The 21,677-nt window shown below is 41.7% G+C and overlaps 1 protein-coding gene across 4 annotated transcripts in view; it reads right to left on the reverse strand.

Moving 5' to 3' along the window:
* Window positions 1-21,677, reverse strand: part of il12rb2 (interleukin 12 receptor, beta 2a) — an 86,573-nt gene that overhangs the window by 45,421 nt on the left and 19,475 nt on the right. For 3 of the 4 annotated variants that reach the window (XM_072274690.1, XM_072274688.1, XM_072274689.1), the window contains 7 exons: window positions 21,538-21,644; window positions 19,574-19,858; window positions 18,842-18,956; window positions 17,403-17,629; window positions 13,272-13,414; window positions 10,667-10,814; window positions 7,681-7,760 (listed from right to left, as the gene is read on the reverse strand). In XM_072274690.1, coding sequence (XP_072130791.1) covers window positions 7,681-7,760; window positions 10,667-10,814; window positions 13,272-13,414; window positions 17,403-17,629; window positions 18,842-18,956; window positions 19,574-19,858; window positions 21,538-21,607 — 1,068 coding nt within the window. In that variant the 5' untranslated portion in view covers window positions 21,608-21,644. Of the gene's footprint in view, window positions 1-7,680; window positions 7,761-10,666; window positions 10,815-13,271; window positions 13,415-15,838; window positions 15,966-17,402; window positions 17,630-18,841; window positions 18,957-19,573; window positions 19,859-21,537; window positions 21,645-21,677 lie in introns of those variants that run through there. The other variant, XM_072274691.1, reaches the window with a different exon arrangement.

Here is a 21,677-nt window from a genome sequence, read left to right on the forward strand (position 1 = left end):
CTCCCATCAAGGTCTTTTTGACCTCCCTTAATTGCAGGATTCTGCAGAGTGGTGCGGACAGCCCAGCGCATCTGTAGTCTGTAGCTTGGCCCACTTTTCGAATTCGGCCGTCCGCCAGTCCAACTCGAATTTGGGTGGTCCGCTCGCCTCATCCTCCATCCTCTCCCCAAACTTCCCACTATTCAGGACACTTACAAAGACAGATGTGAAAGAAGGGCCGGAAGGTTCATTGGACACCTGAGTCACCCCAACCACGGTCTACTCCAGCTGCTACCATCCGGGGAACGGTACCGCAGCATTAAAGCCAGGACCAACAGGCTCCGGGACAGCTTCTTCCACCAGGCCATCAGACTGATTAACTCATGCTGATTTGAGTGTATTTCTATGTTATATTGACTGTTCTATTTATTATAAATTATTATAAATTACTATGATTGCACATTGCACATTTAGACAGAGACGTAACATTAAGAATTTTACTCCTCATGTATGTGAAGGATGTAAGAAATAAAGTCAATTCAATTCAAATTTTATTCTTGCAGTTCCTTAGCTCTAGTCACAATGACTCAACATCTTCTGACCCTATGTCACTTCTTTCTAATGATTCGATTTCAATTTTTCCCAACAGACCAATGCCATCCCCTCTGCCTTCCTGCCTGTCCTTTCAATACAATGTGTACCCTTGGACATTACGCTCCCAGCTATAATCTTCTTTCAGCTATGATTCAGTGATGCTTACAACATCATACTTGCCGATCTGCAACTGTGCTGCAAGTTCATCTATCTCATTCCATATACTGCAATCATTTAAATATAACAACTTCAGTCCTGTATTCATCCTTTTTGATTTTGTCTGCCCCTTTACATTGCAACTAATCCTGTTGACTGCAACTTTGCCCTATCAACAGCCTCTCCTCACTACACATTGCCTCTGTTTGTAAACGAGTTACCTCATCTTCAGCACTATCGACCATCTTTCCTACAATAACTCTTGCATTGAAAAACACGCAGCTCAGGACACTAGCTGCACCATGTTCAGCCTTTTGATTCTTGACATTGTCTGAAGTCTTACCAACATCTGCCTCCACAACCTCTCCACTAACTGTGCTGGCACTGTGGTTCCCATCCCCCTGCAACTCCAGTTTAAACCCCACTGTGCAGCATTAACCAACCTTTCCACGAGAATATTAGTCCCCCTCCAGTTCCAGTGTAAACCGTCCCTTCTGTATAGGTCCCACCTTCTCCGGAAGAGAGTCTAAGGATTCAAAAATCTTATGCCCTCCCTCCGACACCAACTCCTTAGCCACATACTAAACTGTATAATTTTCCTAGTTCTGGCCTCACTAGCACGTGGCATGGGTAGAAGTCCTGAGATCACATCCCTGGGGGTCCTGCCTTTAACTTAACATCTAACTCCCTGAAGTCCCTATGCAGAAGCTCGCCACTTGTCCTACCCATGTCGTTGGTACCCACATGGACCACGACTTCTGGCTGTTCACCCTCCCACTTAAGAATGCTCAGGATTTGAACTGAGATATCCCAGACCCTGGCACCCGGGAGGCAACATACTATCTGGGAATTTCGTTCTCGCCCACAGAACCTCCTGTCTGTTCCCCAAACTAACGAATCCCCTATGCCTCTTCTCCACCTTTCCATTCTGAGTTTCGGAGGCAGACTCAGTGCTAGAGACCGCTCACTGTGACTTTCCTCTGTTTGGCCACCCCCCAACTGTATCCAAAGTGATATACCTGTTGTTGAGGGGGCTGGCCACAGGGGTACTCTGTACTGGCTCCTTAACCCCTTTCCCCTTCCTGATTGTCACCCAGTTTCCTGTGACCTGCACCTTGTGTGTAACTACTGACCTTGATAAATACTAGTTTGCGTATCATGCAAACAGATCAACAGAGGATAGGTAGAAACATACATAGAAAATAGGTGCAGGAGTAGGCCATTCGGCCCTTCGAGCCTGCACCGCCATTTATTATGATCATGGCTGATCATCCAACTCAGAACCCCGCCCCAGCCTTCCCTCCATACCCCCTGACCCCTGTAGCCACAAGGGCCATATCTAACTCCCTCTTAAATATAGCCAATGAACTGGCCTCAACTGTTTCCTGTGGCAAAGAATTCCACAGATTCACCACTCTCTGTGTGAAGAAGTTTTTCCTAATCTCGGTCCTAAAAGGCTTCCCCTCTATCCTCAAACTGTGGCCCCTCGTTCTGGACTTCCCCAACATCGGGAACAATCTTCCTGCATCTAGCCTGTCCAATCCCTTTAGGATCTTATACGTTTCAATCAGATCCCCCCTCAATCTTCTAAATTCCAATGAGTACAAGCCCAGTTCATCCAGTCTTTCTTCATATGAAAGTCCTGCCATCCCAGGAATCAATCTGGTGAACCTTCTTTGTACTCCCTCTATGGCAAGGATGTCTTTCCTCAGATTAGGGGACCAAAACTGCACACAATACTCCAGGTGTGGTCTCACCAAGGCCTTGTACAACTGCAGTAGTACCTCCCTGCTCCTGTACTTGAATCCTCTCGCTATAAATGCCAGCATACCATTCGCTTTTTTCACTGCCTGCTGTACCTGCATGCCCACTTTCAATGACTGGTGTATAATGACACCCAGGTCTCGTTGCACCTCCCTTTTTCCTAATCGGCCACCATTCAGATAATAATCTGTTTTCCTATTTTTGCCACCAAAGTGGATAACTTCACATTTATCCACATTAAATTGCATCTGCCATGAATTTGCCCACTCACCCAACCTATCCAAGTCACCCTGCATCCTCTTAGCATCCTCCTCACAGCTAACACTGCCGCCCAGCTTCGTGTCATCCGCAAACTTGGAGATGCTGCATTTAATTCCCTCATCCAAGTCATTAATATATATTGTAAACAACTGAGGTCCTAGCACTGAGCCTTGCGGTACCCCACTAGTCACCACCTGCCATTCTGAAAAGGTCCCGTTTATTCCCACTCTTTGCTTCCTGTCTGCTAACCAACTCTCCACCCACACCAATACCTTACCCCCAATACCGTGTGCTTTAAGTTTGCACACTAATCTCCTGTGTGGGACCTTGTCAAAAACCTTCTGAAAATCCAAATATACCACATCCACTGGTTCTCCCCTATCCACTCTACTAGTTACATCCTCAAAAAATTCTATGAGATTCGTCAGACATGATTTTCCTTTCACAAATCCATGCTGACTTTGTCCGATCATTTCACCACTTTCCAAATGTGCTGTTATCACATCCTTGATAACTGACTCCAGCAGTTTCCCCACCACCGACGTTAGGCTAACCGGTCTATAATTCCCCGGTTTCTCTCTCCCTCCTTTTTTAAAAAGTGGTGTTACATTAGCCACCCTCCAATCCTCAGGAACTAGTCCAGAATCTAATGAGTTTTGAAAAATTATCACTAATGCATCCACTATTTCTTGGGCTACTTCCTTAAGCACTCTGGGATGCAGACCATCTGGCCCTGGGGATTTATCTGCCTTTAATCCCTCCAATTTACCAACACCACTTCCCTACTAACATGTATTTCGCTCAGTTCCTCCATCTCACTGGACCCTCTGTCCCCTACTATTTCTGGAAGATTATTTATGTCCTCCTTAGTGAAGACAGAACCAAAGTAATTATTCAATTGGTCTGCCATGTCCTTGCTCCCCATAATCAATTCACCTGTTTCTGTCTGCAGGGGACCTACATTTGTCTTTACCAGTCTTTTCCTTTTCACATATCTATAAAAGCTTTTACAGTCCGTTTTTATGTTTCCTGCCAGTTTTCTCTCATAATCTTTTTTCCCCTTCCTAATTAAGCCCTTTGTCCTCCTCTGCTGAACTCTGAATTTCTCCCAGTCCTCAGGTGATCCACTTTCTCTGGCTAATTTGTATGCTTCTTCTTTGGAATTGATACTATCCCTAATTTCTTTTGTCAGCCACGGGTGCACTACCTTCCTTGATTTATTCTTCTGCCAAACTGGGATGAACAATTGTTGTAGTTCATCCATGCAACCTTTAAATGCTTCCCATTGCATATCCACCATCAATCCTTTAAGTGCCATTTGCCAGTCTATCTTAGCTAATTCACGTCTCATACCTTCAAAGTTACCCCTCTTTAAGCTCAGAACCTTTGTTTCTGAATTAACTATGTCACTCTCCATCTTAATGAAGAATTCCACCATATTATGGTCACTCTTACCCAAGGGGCCTCTCACGACAAGATCACTAATTAACCCTTCCTCATTTCTCAAAACCCAGTCCAGAATAGCCTGCTCTCTAGTTGGTTCCTCGACATGTTGGTTCAAAAAACCATCCCGCATACATTCCAAGAAATCCTCTTCCTCAGCACCTTTACCAATTTGGTTCACCCAATCTACATGTAGATTGAAGGTGCAATCATCACCTTTACCAATTTGGTTCACCCAATCTACATGTAGATTGAAGATGCAATCATCACAGCTCTCCACACAGCCCTTACAAATCTGGATCAGGATAACACCTATGTAAGAATGCTGTTTGTGGACTACAGCTCAGCTTTTAATACAGTCATCCCCTACAAACTGGTGCAGAAATTGAGCAACCTGGGCCTTGGCAGTTCACTGTGCTCATGGATACTGGATTTTCTGAGTAACAGACCCCAAAGTGTCAGGATGGGAGAACACACATCATCTACTCTCATACCGGTACACCACAGGGGTGTGTTCTCAGCCCCATCCTCTATTCTCTTTTCACCCATGATTGCTCTACCATTCACTCCACCAACACCATTGTCAAATTTGCTGACGATACCACCCTAATAGGTATCATATCAGATTGTGATGAGACAGCCTATAGGGAGGAGGTACAGCATTTGACAGAATGGTGTTTTCATAATAACCTGGATTTGAACATCACAAAAACCAAGGAACTGATAGTAGACTTCAAGAAATCAAAGCGCGTCGAGCACTCTGCTCTGCACATATACAGGAAAGAGGTGGAGAGAGTAGAAAGTTTCAAGTTCCTCGGCGTCCACATCTCGGCTGACCTCACCTGGACTGCCCATATCTCTTATCAGGTGGGGAAGGCCCAACAGAGGCTCTACTTCCTAAGGAAGCTAAAGCACGCTCTCCTCCCTCATCACCTGCTGATCAACTTCTATCGGACGACTATAGAGAGCCTCCTGACGTATTGCTGTGCAGTGTGGTTTGCCAGCTGCACAGAACAGAACAGGAAGGACTTGCAGCGGGTGGTGAGGGTAGCAGAGCGGGTTATTGGCACAACATTACCCTCCCTCAGAGACATTTATACTGGCAGACTTCAAAAGAAGGCTACTTGTATTTCGAAGGATCCCACTCATCCTGGACATCACCTATTTTCCCCTCTACCTTCTGGGAAGAGATACAGAGCATTAAGGACGAAAACAAAGAGACTCCTTAACAGCTTCTACCCACAAGCAGTGGAATGTATAACACCCACTTCCCTTCTCCTGCCCCCCTCCTAAGACGGCAACAGCTAAATGCATCACACTTCCAGGAATGGCAGGTGTGCAAAGTCCTACCCCTCCCCCCAATCCATATATTATTAATAATTTTGGACTGCACTCCTGAGGTTTTAGAGTTTATTTTATGTATATATTCTTTGTCATGCTGCAAAACGTTGAGCTGCTAAACTGGGTTTCATTGCTCCACAACAATGACAATGAAGATATTCTTCTTCTACTGCTCTGTACGTCCTATCTATCACCTCCCCACCCCCCAGCCTCCCAAATGATCCAGAGTTCATCCAGTTCCAGCTCCAACTCCTCAACGTGGATTGTTAAATGCTGCAACTGGATGCACCTCACACAGCGGTAGTTGTCTGGACATTTCCCTGCTTTTTCCACATCCTGTGAGTGGAGATTCAGCCAAGCTGCCTGGCATCTCTACCATCCTAGCTGAGAAGATATAAAGAGGGGGGAGAAAACTTAACCTAGAGCTTCTCTTTTCTTTTGCTTTCTCTGACTGATGTCTCTGCTCGCGGAAGCCTGGAGGAGCTGAAGCCTCAAGATCACCACTTGGTCCCTGTCCACTCAGTCGACGGCCGCTGCGTTTGCCCCTATCTTCCTTTGAATTGCTCTTGCTAATCAATCCTAAACACTGATTGATCATTGGCCAAAGCTCATTTTCACTGTGGTGACCCACTGCTGCCTTTTGTAAATGGGCAAGTCCCCTCCTCTCAAAACTTCCAATGTCCACATCGGCCACTGGACAAAGCACTTTTTCAGGTTGTTTAATGTAGAATAAGGTAAAATTCAAAGGCAAATTTGCATCGTCTGAGCAACCAATTATACCTCAGTAATGTCAGTGGAAGAGGAGTGAAGGATTTCCAGGGGAAATCTGCCAGGAAACTGAGGCTTCCTTCCATTGACATCATTCAATCTGCTGGTGCTACAGGAAGGGCAAATAGAAAGAGCTCTGTCTGGGCAACTGGTGGTAGGGCACTTCCTACAGAGGATGAGTGACAGGAAATGCAGCCTGTACTCCACTCAAAGCAGCCAGACGCAGACAAGAAGCCTCAAGGAAGTTCCTGAAGGAATAATGAGGCTTATTCTTGAATGACAGATCAATTTTTACCGTCCCTGTGTATCTCAAAATATTTCTAAACGGATGAAGCACCTATGAATTTTGTCAGTTTTGAAAACATTTGTTATAGAACATACTACAGGTTAATTTCACACAGTAAATATGAAAGATATAGGATTGACTTCAACCATGGTTCTGTGGCTTTCGCTGACAACCCTTTCCAGCTCATCAGCATTTTATTGTTCTTCAGTATAAACTTGTGAAAATGCATAGCTTTCCATTGCCCATGTAACTGTAAACAGAACAAATTTAGACCTGAGATTTCAACTCTGTTTAACTTCCTGACCTGCTAGCATTTTCAGCATTTTTATCTGAAGAATGCCTCTGTGGCATTCAACAAAAGAGAGCGGAACTGAACTGCAGTAGGCTTTGTGACTTTGATGTGATGCCATTGCCTATGGAGGACATAGAAAGAGTAGCAGAACTACAGTGAAGGTAATCATTAGCGGGGATAATCACCTCAGCTTGTGCTTCCTCATCAGTGACCTAGATCAGAGGCCACTTTATTAGGTACACCGGCTCGTTAATGCAAATATCTAATCAGCCGATCATGTGGCAGCAACTCAGTGCATAAAAGCATGCAGACATGGTCAAGAGGTTCAATTGTTGTTCTGACCAAACATCAGAATGTGGAAAAGAAATGTGATCTAAGAGATTTGGACCATGGGATGATTGCTTGTGCCAGACGGGGTGGTTTAAGTATCTCAGGAACTGCTGATCTCCTGAGATTTTTACACCTCACAGTCTCTAGAGTTTACAGTGAATGGTGTGAAACATACAAAAAAAATCCAGTGAGTGGAAGTTCTGTGGATGAAAATGGCTTGTTAGTGAGAGAGGTTAGGGGAGAATTGCCAGATTGGTTCAAACTGACAGGATGGTGACAGTAACTCAAATAACCATGCGTCACAACAATGGTGTTCAGGAGGGTTTCTATACGCACAACATGTCCAACCTGAAGTGAGGTGGCTGAAGCAGCAGATCACAGACATACACTCAGTGGACACATCATTATTAGGTACAGGAAGCACATGACAACGTGGCCAGTGAGTGTGGTAGCTAAAGTTTCTTACCTTCCACAAGAGAGTGGCTTTTGGGTTGTTTGGATCTGATGAGTCTATGGTGTACCAGGCATCCAGCTGTCCAAAAGGTGCTGTGCAAGCAAAGCAAAGAAGCTACTGAAGTTAAATGGTCATGATGGAGCAGGTTCTAGAAATTCAAAATTCACATTTTGGAAGGAATAACAAACTGTAATATTATCTGAAAGCTATAGAACAGCTGTAAGGACAGAGAGATTAGGACATCATGTCAGGGCTTGACCTCAAATTCAATAATATCACATAACTAGCCTTTCAGGATTGTTGCAGAGTTGGCCAACATTGAAACATAAATCCTGTTAAGCAATCTGCATTCAAGGTTTATCCATTACATCGATCTCTGTGACGAGGTTCTGCAAAGGGAGCTAGGTGTTAAATTAAAGGGCAGGACCCCAAGAATGTGATCTCAGGATTGCTACCCGTGCCACGTGTGGCACACAACCTTGACTAATATATTTAAATGCGATCCAATTAATTAATTTACTTTATCTTAAAAAAGTAAATTAACTTAATTGGTTTATCTGGTTAATTTCTCAGAAACAGAGGCAGTAATAAACCAAGTCCAGGAGTTGATAATCCCTGAACAGCAGAAAATCCCACAACTCTTGGAAAAATATGTTTACCTACCAGATTTCAATTTTATATTTATTTATCGGTAATTAATATTTTGCTTACTTAAGATTTTGTTTTAATGATTAAACTTGTTTGAGCTCTAACTGAACAAAATTTCAATACTCACTTCAAGCTTACACCAAATACTAAAAATACTGAAAAGAAAAATTAAACACTTTCATTCCTCCCTGTACTGAATTCACACTTCCCTGTAGTATACATAACTGACTCTCACATCAATAATTAAAAAAATGATGACGTTAAGTGGGTTTGCACAAACGGAATTCAGACATCTATTACTCTGGCACCAAGTGAAAAGACTTAATAATGAAAGCAATTATTTCAATGCATTTCACACCTTTGGTCAAATCATTCCTCCATGCCTCACAAAGAAAGTACTGATGTTAGCAGTTGGCTTTGTAGCCTTTTGAGTCAGGAGGCAAGGTGTGAATTTAAGAATGAGTTTATCTACACAGAAGCAACTGGCTAGTACTGCTGAGCAAAAAACACCCTCTAGGATTTTAGGGTATTAACTTCAATGCTCCTTATAAATTCACTGGAGTGCTGTTCTCCACATTCCATTTAAACTACCAGGTTCAGTGGAAATTATATTACACCTCAGGTTGGCATCTGTCTGCCTAAAAAGACAATGGCAGATGATGACCATAACAAGCCTGGCCGGAACGTACACTAGTACCAAACAATTAAAAAAGTGAGTTTTAGTTCAAAGATCCAAAGGTTCATTTATGATCAAAGTATACAACTTGAAATTTTTCTTCTCCGGGTAGCCATGAAATGAAGAAAGAAAAGAAAGGCAGCACGATCACCAACCCCCAAAATCCCCCCTCCCCACACAAAAAGTGAACAAAAATGGAACAGGCACGTTGACCCCCAAATCCCTCCTCTAGTACAAAAAAAGTAACTGAACAAAATAGGCACATTGACCCCCAAATCCCTCCTCCCACAAAAACATGGAACAAAACGGAACAGACACATCAACTCTCAAATCGCTCACCCGCTCAAAAAAATAACAGGAAAAAATAGGGCTAAAAAACATAGAATATAAAAAACTATAAGAATGAGAAAAAGTCTATAGTCCAAGTCCACGTCCAAAATGCAGAAAATCTGGGGAACACTCTCCGGGCCCAGCAGCAGATCTTTCCTCCTCCGTGGCAGAGTCATCAAAAGACAGGCAGCCAGTGCTCCCCCTCTGCACTCACCTCGATGCTTCAATCTCCCTCATCACTTTAATCAGGAATGAAGGGAAGAGTTAATCGGCGAGATGAAGTTGAGCATTGGCTCACAGCCTGCCCACCATGAGGTTCCTGCATGCTGCCTCTGTGTCCAGGACTCCTCTCGGAGACTGCAGAGCACTGGAACACCCAAATGACCTCCAAACTACAAATCACAGGCTCCCGCATCCCAGAATCACATCCAAGATGTAAAACAAATGTAAAAGACACAAAAGAAGTGAAATATATGGTTTCATGATCTATCCAGGAGTTATCGACTGAAGGAGCGCTGTACACAGGCACCATCTTGTTCAAAAAAGTTTTATAAGAGTAATTACAGTACTGATAAGAGGAATAACTAATAGTCACGGATACAATAGGGTCTTTAAAAGGCTTAGATAGGCACATGGAGCTTAGAAAAATAGAGGATTAGGCAGTAGAGAAATTCTAGGCAGTTTCTTGAGTAGGTTACATGGTTGACACAACATTGTAGGCCGAAGGGCCTGTAATGTACTGTAGATTTCTATGTTCTATATCAGAAACATCTGCCAGGCTGGCAGCACCGATGTCCAGTGGATGTCAGATTACTGTAGTTGATTTTATATAAGTAAATTGAAAATCAGAAGAAAAAGGGACTGCAAATCTGAAACAAAAACACTGGATGCTAGAAACACTCAGCAGATTGAACACATGAAGTTCTAATGAAGGTTCTTTTAAACCAAAATTAACTGTTCTCTCTTGCCACAGATGCTATCTGCACAGATGTTTTTCCTTGCCGCAGATGTTGTCTGACTTCCTGTATATGTTGGCAGATAAGTTGAACATGAATGCCTCCTGGCCTGGTGTCCTGCCTACACTCTGCAGTTAGGGTTACAGGGTAGTGACTAAGATAGCCACTTCTCACCAGTGCTTCAGATGGTACTAATTCAATGGAAATCAAGTATCAAAGCTGAGGAATCTTCATACTCTGTAAGCATTTGTATCACGTTGCTTACTCAAAATAACAAAACTAGACTACTGTATTTTTGTGTTCCATTTTCTTTTACATCTTAAAAGTTAAAAGTTTGAAATGGCTTCATGATACATGCAAACAACACAACACTAGGGGCATACTGTACCTGCCTCCGGAGTCTTGGTGACAAATGAAGAACTCCAGTTACTCCACAGGCCTCGGGTACGATGAAACTTAGAACGAATCAGGAACGTGTAATCCATATAATGCTCCAAACCAGACACCGTGCAGCTTGTCAAATTGTCCACAATTTTCTGAAATCAAACCAGAGTATACTCTAATGTGGGTGGAAGGTTAAATTCACCATGATCTCTCAGGCCTCATCTATCTGCTGTGACAGGTACAATAACTTTGGTGTGCCTCACAATTCAGTCTACTTGCTTAAAAGTGATGGGGAATTCTGAAGTCCCTTGCCAATGGAGGAGGAAGCAGTATGATACCAAAAACGGTGGGCAATGGCTTACTGGAGTGAGCTTTTACTCAGCTAACCCCAGTGTCAGCCTTTGATAAGCAATAAGCTTTTAATAATGCAAACTGAGGTCCTATGTTATGCACATACAGAAAATTCCCACTACAATGAATGGTAAGCTTTACCCATCACGCCACTGAATATCAAGGCTGAAAGTTAAATCAATTATCAAACAGAGGTGCTCTCAGCCCAATGCATTAACATTTGCCCAAGATTAGAATCGCTCGTGCCTTCTCAGCCAAATGAGGTAGTAGAGAGCCTCGTGACATGATGTTATGATAACACCCTTTCAGTTGATGTCAGCAAAACAAAAGAGCTAATGGTTGACTTCAGAAAGAGGAGCAGTGCGCACGCTCCTGTTTACATCAACGGTCCTGAGTTTGAGAAGGTTGAAATCTTCAAGCTCTTATGTGTGAACATCAACATTAACCGGTCCTGGTCCTACTATGTTGACACCACGGTCAAGCAAGCTCACCAGTCCCTCTACTTCCTCAGGAGATTAAAAAGAATCCAGCGTGTCACCTTTAACCCTCACCAGTTTTTAACTGCACCATAGAAAGCATCTTATCCAGATACATCATAACTTACTATGTAATTGTTCTGCCCATTAATGCAAGAAACTGCTGAGGGTTGTGGACACAGCTGAGTAGATCATGGAAACCAGGTTCCCCTCCATGGACTCTGCGTACACTTTTCATTGCCTCAGTAAAATAGCCAACTTAATCAAGAACCCATCCAGCCCAGATACTCTCTCTCCCACTGGGCTGAACAAAACCACGAAAGCAGCTATCACCAGGCTCAAGGACAGCTTCTATCCTGCCCTTATAAAACTACTGAACAGTTCCCTAGTATGATAAAATGGATTCTTAACCTCATAATCTACCTCATTATAACCTTGCACCTTATTGTCTACCTGCACTGCACTTCCATTATAACTGTAATGCTATATTCAGCACTGTAATTGTTTTGCCTTGTACTGCCTCAATGAAACAAACAGTATGCAGAGAAGTTTTTCACAGAACCTTGGTACGCCTGACAGTAATAAACCAATTTAATCAACTCAGTGGAAACTTAGGCTTCAGTGCACTGGTTCTGGGATTTCACTAATCTCATTAATGTCAGTAGATCTGCCAAAGTACAGAAACTTCTTGATGACTTAAGTTTTACTTCAGTCCTCAAAAGCTTGTACCTGAGTCTTACTATTTCCATCATGCAGGTGGTGAAGATTTAACTGTAGGAGCATGGTGGTATGTCTAAAATGGTTGATGCACACAAGGGACTGTTATTTGAGTCGAATTTGTTATTTACTTGAAAAACCTGCTAGTTGCTATCATCTACCAGAATAAATGGGAGTGACTAAAGGCATAGAGCAGAGACTGTAGATAATGGCATTACCCATGCCAGAAGCGGTTGGAAGAGTGATCAGATGAGCACCCAGATATGCCAACCAGGAGACTGCATGTGTATGTATCAGAATCAGCATTAGACATAGGAACAGAATTAGGCTAACTGACTCATCGGTCTGCTCCACCATTCAATCGTGGCTGATTTACTTTCTCTCTCAACTCATTCTTCTGCCTTCGCCCTTACTACTCAAGAATCTCTCAGTCTCCGCTTTAAATATATCCAATGAGTTAGCCTCCACAGCAGCTAGTGGCAATGAATTCCACAGATTCAACACCCTCTGCTAAAGAAATTCCCCCTCAATTCTGTTCTAAAAGGATATCCTTCTATTCTGAGGCTGTGCCCTCTGGTCCTAGACTTCCCCAACACAGGAAACATCCTCTCCGCATGTGAGGGATGCAAGCAACAGTTTATGGCTACAGGGCCATGCCTGGAGAAAGACGAGGAGAGGAATTGGCAATCTATAGCAAATCTAAAAAGGCAAGTAACAAATTTATGTTGCAACACGTTAAAATAAAATCTTGTATAAAAGACTTCCAGAGTGCTACAAACTAAGGAATGCACAAGATCCTCAAAATATCTCTATTTGTTTCTTCAAAATTTTGATTGATCCATCGGCCATTTTATATGTGAATGGCCTCAGTGGGAGTGAAAATGATAGGAAGGGGAAGAAAAATGTACCACTTCATCCAAATGCATAGAAACGCCAGCGGAGCATTGAAAACATGAAAATCTGTCCTGTGAAATACTGATGAAAAAAATACATTTCATAAAATAAAACTGTAGTAAGCTATCAAATAAAAATACTGGAGGTGGAGCAAACAAAGTTAAATGTTACCTTTTCCTCTTTGCTGCTGTTTGCAATTTTGTACTGGATTTCAAACAACTTTGCATTCTGCCCATCTTCCCAGTATACGGTGCAAATGAAGAGAGTACCGTTGCTACATTCTATCCGACTGATATTGGGAGGATTGGGTTTCACTGAGAACAAAACAAATAGATTGAAGCCATAGTTACTGCAATGATACCAATACTGTATATAAAACTACAAGCATCACTAAGCTTTTTATATGTGGTATAACACATAAAGGCCTAGAAAGCAAACTATGAAATAAATGCGTATTGAACATTCAATAGGAATGCCTGACAGCAACTTTATCAATGAAATTAGCTCAGAGATTGACTTCTTTTAGTGCCATCACTGTAGCAGTATGTCTCATGTTCTACACCTGTCTGAATATCCCGTGGGATAGTCACATCCACTGTTACCCCTTTCCCTGCTGTAGAGCTTGCAGGTCATCCCCCTTCAAGGGAAGGATGTCAAGATAAATTACGTCTTTGAACTAGTATCCCACTGCCCAACAGATTATTGGCACCCAATTGCCCACCATTGAGAACATCTACCATACGCGCTGCCCGGGCAGGGCGAAAAGCATTATCAAGGATGCATCTCACCCTAACCATGGACTTTTTACTCTCCTCCCATCTGGTAGGTGCTACAGGAGCCTCTGCTCCCGCACCAGCAGGCTCAGGAAGAGCTTCTTCCCTGAGGCTGTGACCCTGCTGAACCTCACATCACAGCGCTAATCAGTATTGCACCCATATTGTACTGTCTCAGTACTTTTATATTTGTGTGCTGTAGCACTTACTTTTTATTCGCAGTTATTTTGTAAATAACACTATTCTTTGCATTTCTGGTCAGATGCTAACTCCATTTCATTGGCTTTCCATCTGTACTCGGCACAATGACAATAAAGTTGAGTCTAATCTAATCTAATCCAGGGATATAGTGCTGTGGTTCTCCGAGAGGACCACGACCTTCTCATTGGGCTTGGAGGCTTGTGTGCCCCAATGACCCAGACAGCCATGTTGGCTGGAGTCAGGGTTTTATGCTTTGGCTCTTGGGAGGGTCACCAATGCCAAACAGTTCAAAGGGTAGAGGCCATATTAAGAGTGGTCCATCGATCCTCCAGGTTCAAGGTTTCAGCTCAGGGCTAACAACCCTGATGGGTAAAACAAAATTGCTACAGAAACAGCAACGAGGAATCCTTCTACATCTGAGTGAGATGGTATTCCTGGACCTGTATGACCGACAGTAGTGAAAACCAAGAGGAAGCTACTGACATGATGAAGGAAGTCCCGAACTCCACCAGAGATGAAGGACCTCCACTGCTGCCCTAAGTGCCAGCGGCGTAACGAGCAGTGAGTATAGTGCTGTTGTCATACTGAAAAGGAACCAGCCCAAACTGCATAGGTTTCCTGAACAAGCTGGTGTCTTATTAAGTAAATAACCACAAGATGGCTGCTAATGAGCAAGAAAATTGGTGTAATGTAGCCTAACCATTCAACCAGACCCACAAGTTCACCACAACATCCTGTTGCTCATTCGTTGTCCAGAGGCTCAGTGTAGGGACTGATCAGTGTTTACAGTATGAACTCAACTCTGATCTGAAGCAGAATCTCTTCCTTTTGCCCCATGACAGGTTATTGTGCTCTCAAAGAACAAGGAACAAAAAAAAACAGGAGCTGAGGACTCTAACAATTGAAAAAGCTGGAACTGTTCAGAGGGTCACACAACAGCTGCAGAAAGGGAAGGAGTTAATATGTCAGTCCCCAGAACTAGCAGAGGTTAAAAATCAAGCATGTTTTAAAACACAGAGAAGGGGTAAAGAGAAAGGAAATGTTTGAGATGACTCTCTACTTTTAAAAAATATTTAGAAAGGCTCTTCAATAGGAAAGGCATGGAAGTATATGGACGTAATGTGGGGGGGAAATGGATTGGTGTAAATGGGCAAAACAGTCAGTATGCATGTGATGGGCCAAAGGGATAGTTTCTCTGCTGATTCTCTAATGAGTGACTGAATGAAACAGAAGGGGTGATGCTGGCTGTTCAATGTTCATTAACCACAGCTGAAATGTATGTGGTCAATGTGAATAAAGGGTAGGAGAGTGAAGACGTATCGTTTTGCTTTGCTTTTCTCTCCAGTTTTAAATACCTCACTCAGACTCTCTCTAGGTTTTTGCCCTGGAGCAATGCTTGAAATAATTTTCAGTTCTCAGGGAACCCTTGCATAAAAAGTACTATATCTACAGCTCACGGAATGTTAGTACGATCAGCAAGTTGTAGGTATAATAATCTAAAAACAATTGTCAATGCTTTTTTGAGTAGAGGATGAATTTTTACCAATCTTTTTTGAAAAAAATCAGATAGTTAGTTTATATACCTTTCTTAAAATTATCTCTTTCTTTCCCATTCATAAATTTTAAAAACACATTAGGCAAACATAATAAATTTCTGTTAAATAGCCGGATTAAGCCAAAATGCGATTTTATTTTTCTAAAGGTAGGCTCCATAGATTTAATCTAAGTAAAGGTTGTAAATTGATTTTAATTAATGCTATTTACCACATGAAAGTTTATTAACAAAGTTGAATAGTAGGAAAGGAAAGGTACGTCGCATCCGGAGTTTCTCTGGTTAGCGGATGAGATCCCTCCACGCCGCTCTGACGTAGTAGGGAACTGCATACGAGGTAAGTTACAGCAGTGGTTTGCCATTGCCTTCTGCCGGCTGAGTCTCCAAAGAAATCACCAGCTCGTAACCCAGTACGGATGGAAAGCGTGCAGGGGAGCCAGCTGGATTTGAGCTTGGGACCTTTTGTCCCAAAGTCCAGCACTGATGCCACTATGCCACCAGCCAGGTCCGTTGAATAGTAAAGTTACTAAAAACCTAAAAATCACACAAAACCTCTTCAGCATCATGTGAGATGTTATCAATACGTCAACTTATCGTACTATTTGAGAGTGAAACCTTTTCAATTTCTCATACTGCGTTTTTTGTCCACTATAATTTTACATGCTGGCACTATTAGGTTCTCACCAACTGTGTGACTTTTCCTTTTCTGGGTAGTAAGTTCTGCTACTAAATAACTTGCTTCATGAATATTTTTACTAACTGTGACTTTATTAACAAAAATTTTATTCTGTTTGTTTTGCGATTACAATAGTCATTAAAAATAATCAGCACTTCATGCTCCTCATCAGCCTACCGTCCTCCCTCTGTGCAATACAGCACTCATCAATTATCAACAGCCTCTCCTAATTTGCGTCAAAAATGAAGAATGGGCTCAACCATATCAGCATGGTCCTCCTGTGTACTGCCATACAGGACTGACAGACCTTGAACAAGATTGCTAATGGGGCTGCTTGGTCACTGCCCAGCACTGCAAGCAGTAGCATCATGATTGTGCAAAGTAAGAAAAAACATTTTTTAAAAATCACGATCTCTTGTGGAACCCTGGTCTAACTTGTAAAGAAAAACTAATTCGGCTTGATTCTCAATAGCACCAGACTCCTGCAAGAATCAAACTCTCCTTCCTCGCTTTAAATAAATAAATGTGTTTAAAGATGAAAAGTCCTGCCCAAAATCAAAGTTGAATTCAGTCTGTGGTAAATTTAACTCTGGCTTCTAGCTTTAAATATACCTCTTATCAAGAAACTGAGTCTTATGTTGATTATTTATTTCAGCATTCCATCTACCATATTCATTGCCGCACCTTATTGATAAAAAGCTGAATGCCAGCATTGGTAATAGACCTATTTCAACCTTACCCATTACTTGAACATATTTTGTACGGTGATTTATTATTCCCATACAAGTTGCAAATGACTTCTTCTTTTATTTCTACACTTATGTAATGGTTGAACATAACACAGCATGTGCAAACTAAACTGTGTGTAATATTGCACATATTCGCCCCTACTTTAACTAGAAAATATGGCAATTATATTAGTGGTTGAGTTATCTGCAGTATTTGTTCAAGGGAAAATTATCATTAATGTGATATTTAAGCAATATTGATATGTATTGGTAAAGTTCTAGGATGCTGATGAGCTAGTCACTCAGACCATGGGCTCAACATGATTCATGGTGCACAGTACAACATTTAAATTAAAAAAAACTATTACACACTAATCTCATCCAGAGTGAAGTTCATGACTGCCGAAGATCGATTTCCCAGCTGGTTTGAGGCAGTTACCCAAGCCATATAGGTAGAGAATGGATCAAAACTGTGACCAAATTCACAAGCAAAACCCGAGCCTTGGTGGTCACGTGTCTTTCTGTGTCTTGTGCATTTTCCAGTTGATGGTTCTGCAGAGGTAGCTGAGGCAACAAAACTGTGTGACTCATTTTTGAACCTGAAAAAAAATACAGTTGTGATTGTTTAAATATATCTGTATGTTTGAAATTACAAAAGATGCAGACCTTCAATTTATGCATGGAGAAAAAGAAAGAACAGCCATTGCAATAACCAAATTGAGTTCAATTTCAGAATTTCTCAGATCTGTTGCAGAAATGATTTTCATTGAAGCGTTTTGCACCCACACAACTGATGTCTGCTGAAACACAAGATTTAAAGTGTAGCTTCAAGTGTAGCCACATTTCTAAACGGACATGGAGCCTAGATAGCTGAATATACATGCACATTGAACAGCACGAAGGAAGGCAGCAGTCAGAGACTGACTCAATAAATAGTGTCGTACATCAATTGTTGATGGAAACAGAAGTTCTTGATAGTGACAAGACTCCCTACTCCCTTTCTTGAATAATGGAACAATATCCACAACCCTCCAATCCTCTGGAACCTCTCCCGTCCCCATTGATGATGCAAAGATCATTGCCAGAGGCTCAGCAATCTCCTCACTCGCCTCCCACAGTAGCCTGGGGTACATCTCATCCGGTCCCGGCGACTTATCTGACTCGATGCTTTTCAAAAGCACTAGCACATCCCCTTTCTTAATATCTACATTCTCAAGCTTTTCAGTCCACTGCAAGTCATCCCTACAATCGCCAAGATCCTTTTCCGTAGAGAACACTGAAGCAAAGTATTCATTAAGTACCTCTGCTATTTCCTCCAGTTCCATAGACACTTGTCCATTGTCAAATTTGATTGGTCCTATTCTCTTGCTCTTCACATACTTGTAGAATGCCTTGGGGTTTTCCTTAATCCTGTCCGCCAAGGGCCTTCTCATGGCCCCTTCTGGCTCTCCTAATTTCATTCTTAAGTTCCTTTCTGCTAGCCTTATAATCTTCTAGATTCATATCATTACCTAGTTATTTGAACCTTTCGTAAGCTCTTCTTATCTTCTTGACTAGATTTACAACAGCCTTTGTACACCATGGATCTTGTACCCTACCATCCTTCCCATGTCTCATTGGAATGTACCTACTCAGAACCCCATGCAAATATCCCCTGAACATTTGCCACATTTCTTCTGTACGTTTCCCTGAGAACATCTGTTTCCAATTTATACCTCAAGGCAGAATGACCTTTCCTGATTCAATGCTTCCTTTGTCTTCTTGTTTTTCTCTAAGCATTCAGTTACATGTTCAATGGAGAAGCAGCTTACCACAAAACAGTTTTTGTGCTGATGTGTGTGGCACGTCCTGGTTCCCAGGTACAAATTATGTCACCAGTCCTGCCCTTCCGAATGCATTTCAGGTTTTGGGGTGGATCTGGAGGATCTGAAATCATAGAATTTGGAATTTTTGATGTAGAGTTATTTCTAAAATTTGTTACTGTGTTTATCATAACCGCAGAAGAGCATTATGCTATTAGACACTATTTCAGAGACATGAAAGTTATCTTGTGCCAGTAAAGCTGAACAAACAGGTATGAAATTAACAACAGAAAGTCTCAAAGAAGGATGAGAAATAATGAAAATATCTATTAACTCAATTAGTGTTTGCAAATATAAAGAAAAGGTTAAAGGTTTCGATGCAAAAAGAAAGCAGATCAAACAATCATTCAAAAACCCTTCAAGCATTATATCTGGGAGTCAGGGTGGAAGAAGGGGAAGTCAAGGGAGCAAGAGAGGCAGAGGGGCCGCAGGAAGAGAAAAGAGGTGACTCCACCAGACTATGACCATCTTGTCCTGTGATTTCTGCTGACAACTTCTGCTGCAGAGGCAGATGCTCAAGAACTAGCACTCTGTGTACTGAGGTCTGGCAAAGCAACTGATTTACTTTCCCATTACACCATTGTCATGGAAAACTTTCCAAATTTATACTGATATCAATTTAAAAAATCTAAAAAAACTTAGTAATTAGTCAAGGTGATGAGTGAAATTAAAGCTACTTACAGCCAGCTTTGACATCAATTCCGCAGATCAAATATTCAGTGTTGCAGTGCAGTTTACATGCAAAACTAGTCCTGGATTTTTCAAATTTTGGTATGTGCGCAGTAACTTCATTAGCAGAGATCTGTATTGCAACCAGCTGCTTGATGTTGTTTTCAATAATACAGAGTTGTTGGGTTGCACACACATTGTAGGATGATTCTTTTAGAATGCACGTTATGTTAATGCTGGATCCAAGTCTGATTACTGAAGCAGGGCTGACTCGCATTTCCCCGTTAGCACAGGATTCTGGAAAAATAAGTCATTTCTGAAGTCACGTAGTTACTAGATTAAAAAGCAGTTTGAAGACATCAGCAAATAACATTCCCAGCATGATTGTTCTGGGCTTCTTTACAGAAATGCACATGTTAATCATTGTTTTAGGAAATGGTTAAGATTTTTCTGGTAGAATTGACAACAATTATTTCCACTATTTTATCATTGCTACTAGGGGGCCTTGTTGATAGTAAAGCAAGTTACAATGAATTACAAATAGACTCTGATCATTCAGAGAGATGGTTGAGGAATGGCAAATTAATTTCAACATAGCTAAGTGTAAGATGATGCATTTTGGACAGATTTACGGATTTGTACTTGAGTATTGTGGGCAGTTTTGGTCATCCTGTTATAGGATGGACATTGTCACATTGAGGAGGATACAGAAGAGGATGCTGACTAGACTTGAGGACCTGAGTTATAGGGAGAGGTTGTCCACACTGAGCCTTTATTCCTTAGAGCATAGGAGAATGAGAGGTGACCTAACAAAAATCTATAAAATCGTGAGGGGTATGCATAAGGTGCACGGTCAAGGTCTTTTCCCAAGGGTTGGGGAGTCCAAAACTAGAGGGCACAGATATAAAATACGAAGGGAGATTTAAAAGAGACTTTTGCGAGTACAATTGCAGCATTTAAGAGGCATTTGGACATCTGCATGGAAGAGAGGGCCTTCAAGGATTATGGGCCAAACATGAGCAACAGGGACCAGCAGGGAGGATGCTGAGGGTGTGCATTGACCAGCTGGGCCAGGGAGCTTGTCTCCATGATCTATTACTTAATTATTCTCCCTACATGAGGAGGAAATCTGCAACTCAGAAATCCATAAATTATTATGAAACCTTTTAGAGAATTCTAAAGTTATAGATAATATACAATAGATTTTTTTTCTGGGGTAGATAATTTCTTTCCATTTAATAAACTATGTTTTGTAAAACAACACAGGAGTTATAGACTCTGATCAAATTATCCTTACTCAAGCTAACAGTTATTAATAACTTAAAGTCAGTGCAACTGGAGCTCTCTTCTGGGTATCCTAGTGTGCAAATTGTTTTATAATGCTTCTAGGTAATAATTAATAATATTTTTCTTTGAATGGCTTAGTGGCAAATGTATTATGGATTGGCACCCAATTTACAGAGAGGCTCTAGGTTCTTGTGCTGAATTAATTGATCATACAAGAGACTCTGTGAGGGCACTAGAAGCCTTTTTGACAATTGGCTCTTCATACAACAGCAGCTAAATACTGCAGATGCCAAAACTCAGAATTAAAAACTGAAAGTTGGTAAATGGTTAGTAGCTCAGGCAGAATCTGTGGTGAAAGTCAGTTAGTATCTTAAGCTGGTGGACTACTCTTAATGTCATTGAACTGTTCTTAGGAAAGTGATTGAACGTATTTTGGGAATTTTCTGTTCTTAATCCAGTGTCTGCGGTTTGCTGAACATGAGAGTATAGTGGAGAATAGGATTTAGTACTGCACTAATACTCTTGAAATTCAACTACTTATTTCCATAGGATTACTCTTGCTTGTCCAAGTTCAGCATTTGATGAAGACACAAATTCAAAAAGTTAAGAAACTTTAAACAGGCTAGGAGGCTGATGACTTACTCTCAGCTATCTACATACACAATCAAGATAGTTTATATTAAGCTTACCAGTTCCCCTGGACTTGTACAGCAAGATGATGATTAGGCTAGCTATCCAACATATTCCAACAAACTCCATCAAACATCACAAAAGAAGCTGAGATTGTAGGTTCTCCCTGAAAAGAAATAGTATAACACTCTCAGTCCCA

Source organism: Mobula birostris, chromosome 12, assembly GCF_030028105.1.
Source record: "Mobula birostris isolate sMobBir1 chromosome 12, sMobBir1.hap1, whole genome shotgun sequence".
In the NCBI taxonomy this organism is placed as follows: domain Eukaryota; kingdom Metazoa; phylum Chordata; class Chondrichthyes; order Myliobatiformes; family Myliobatidae; genus Mobula; species Mobula birostris.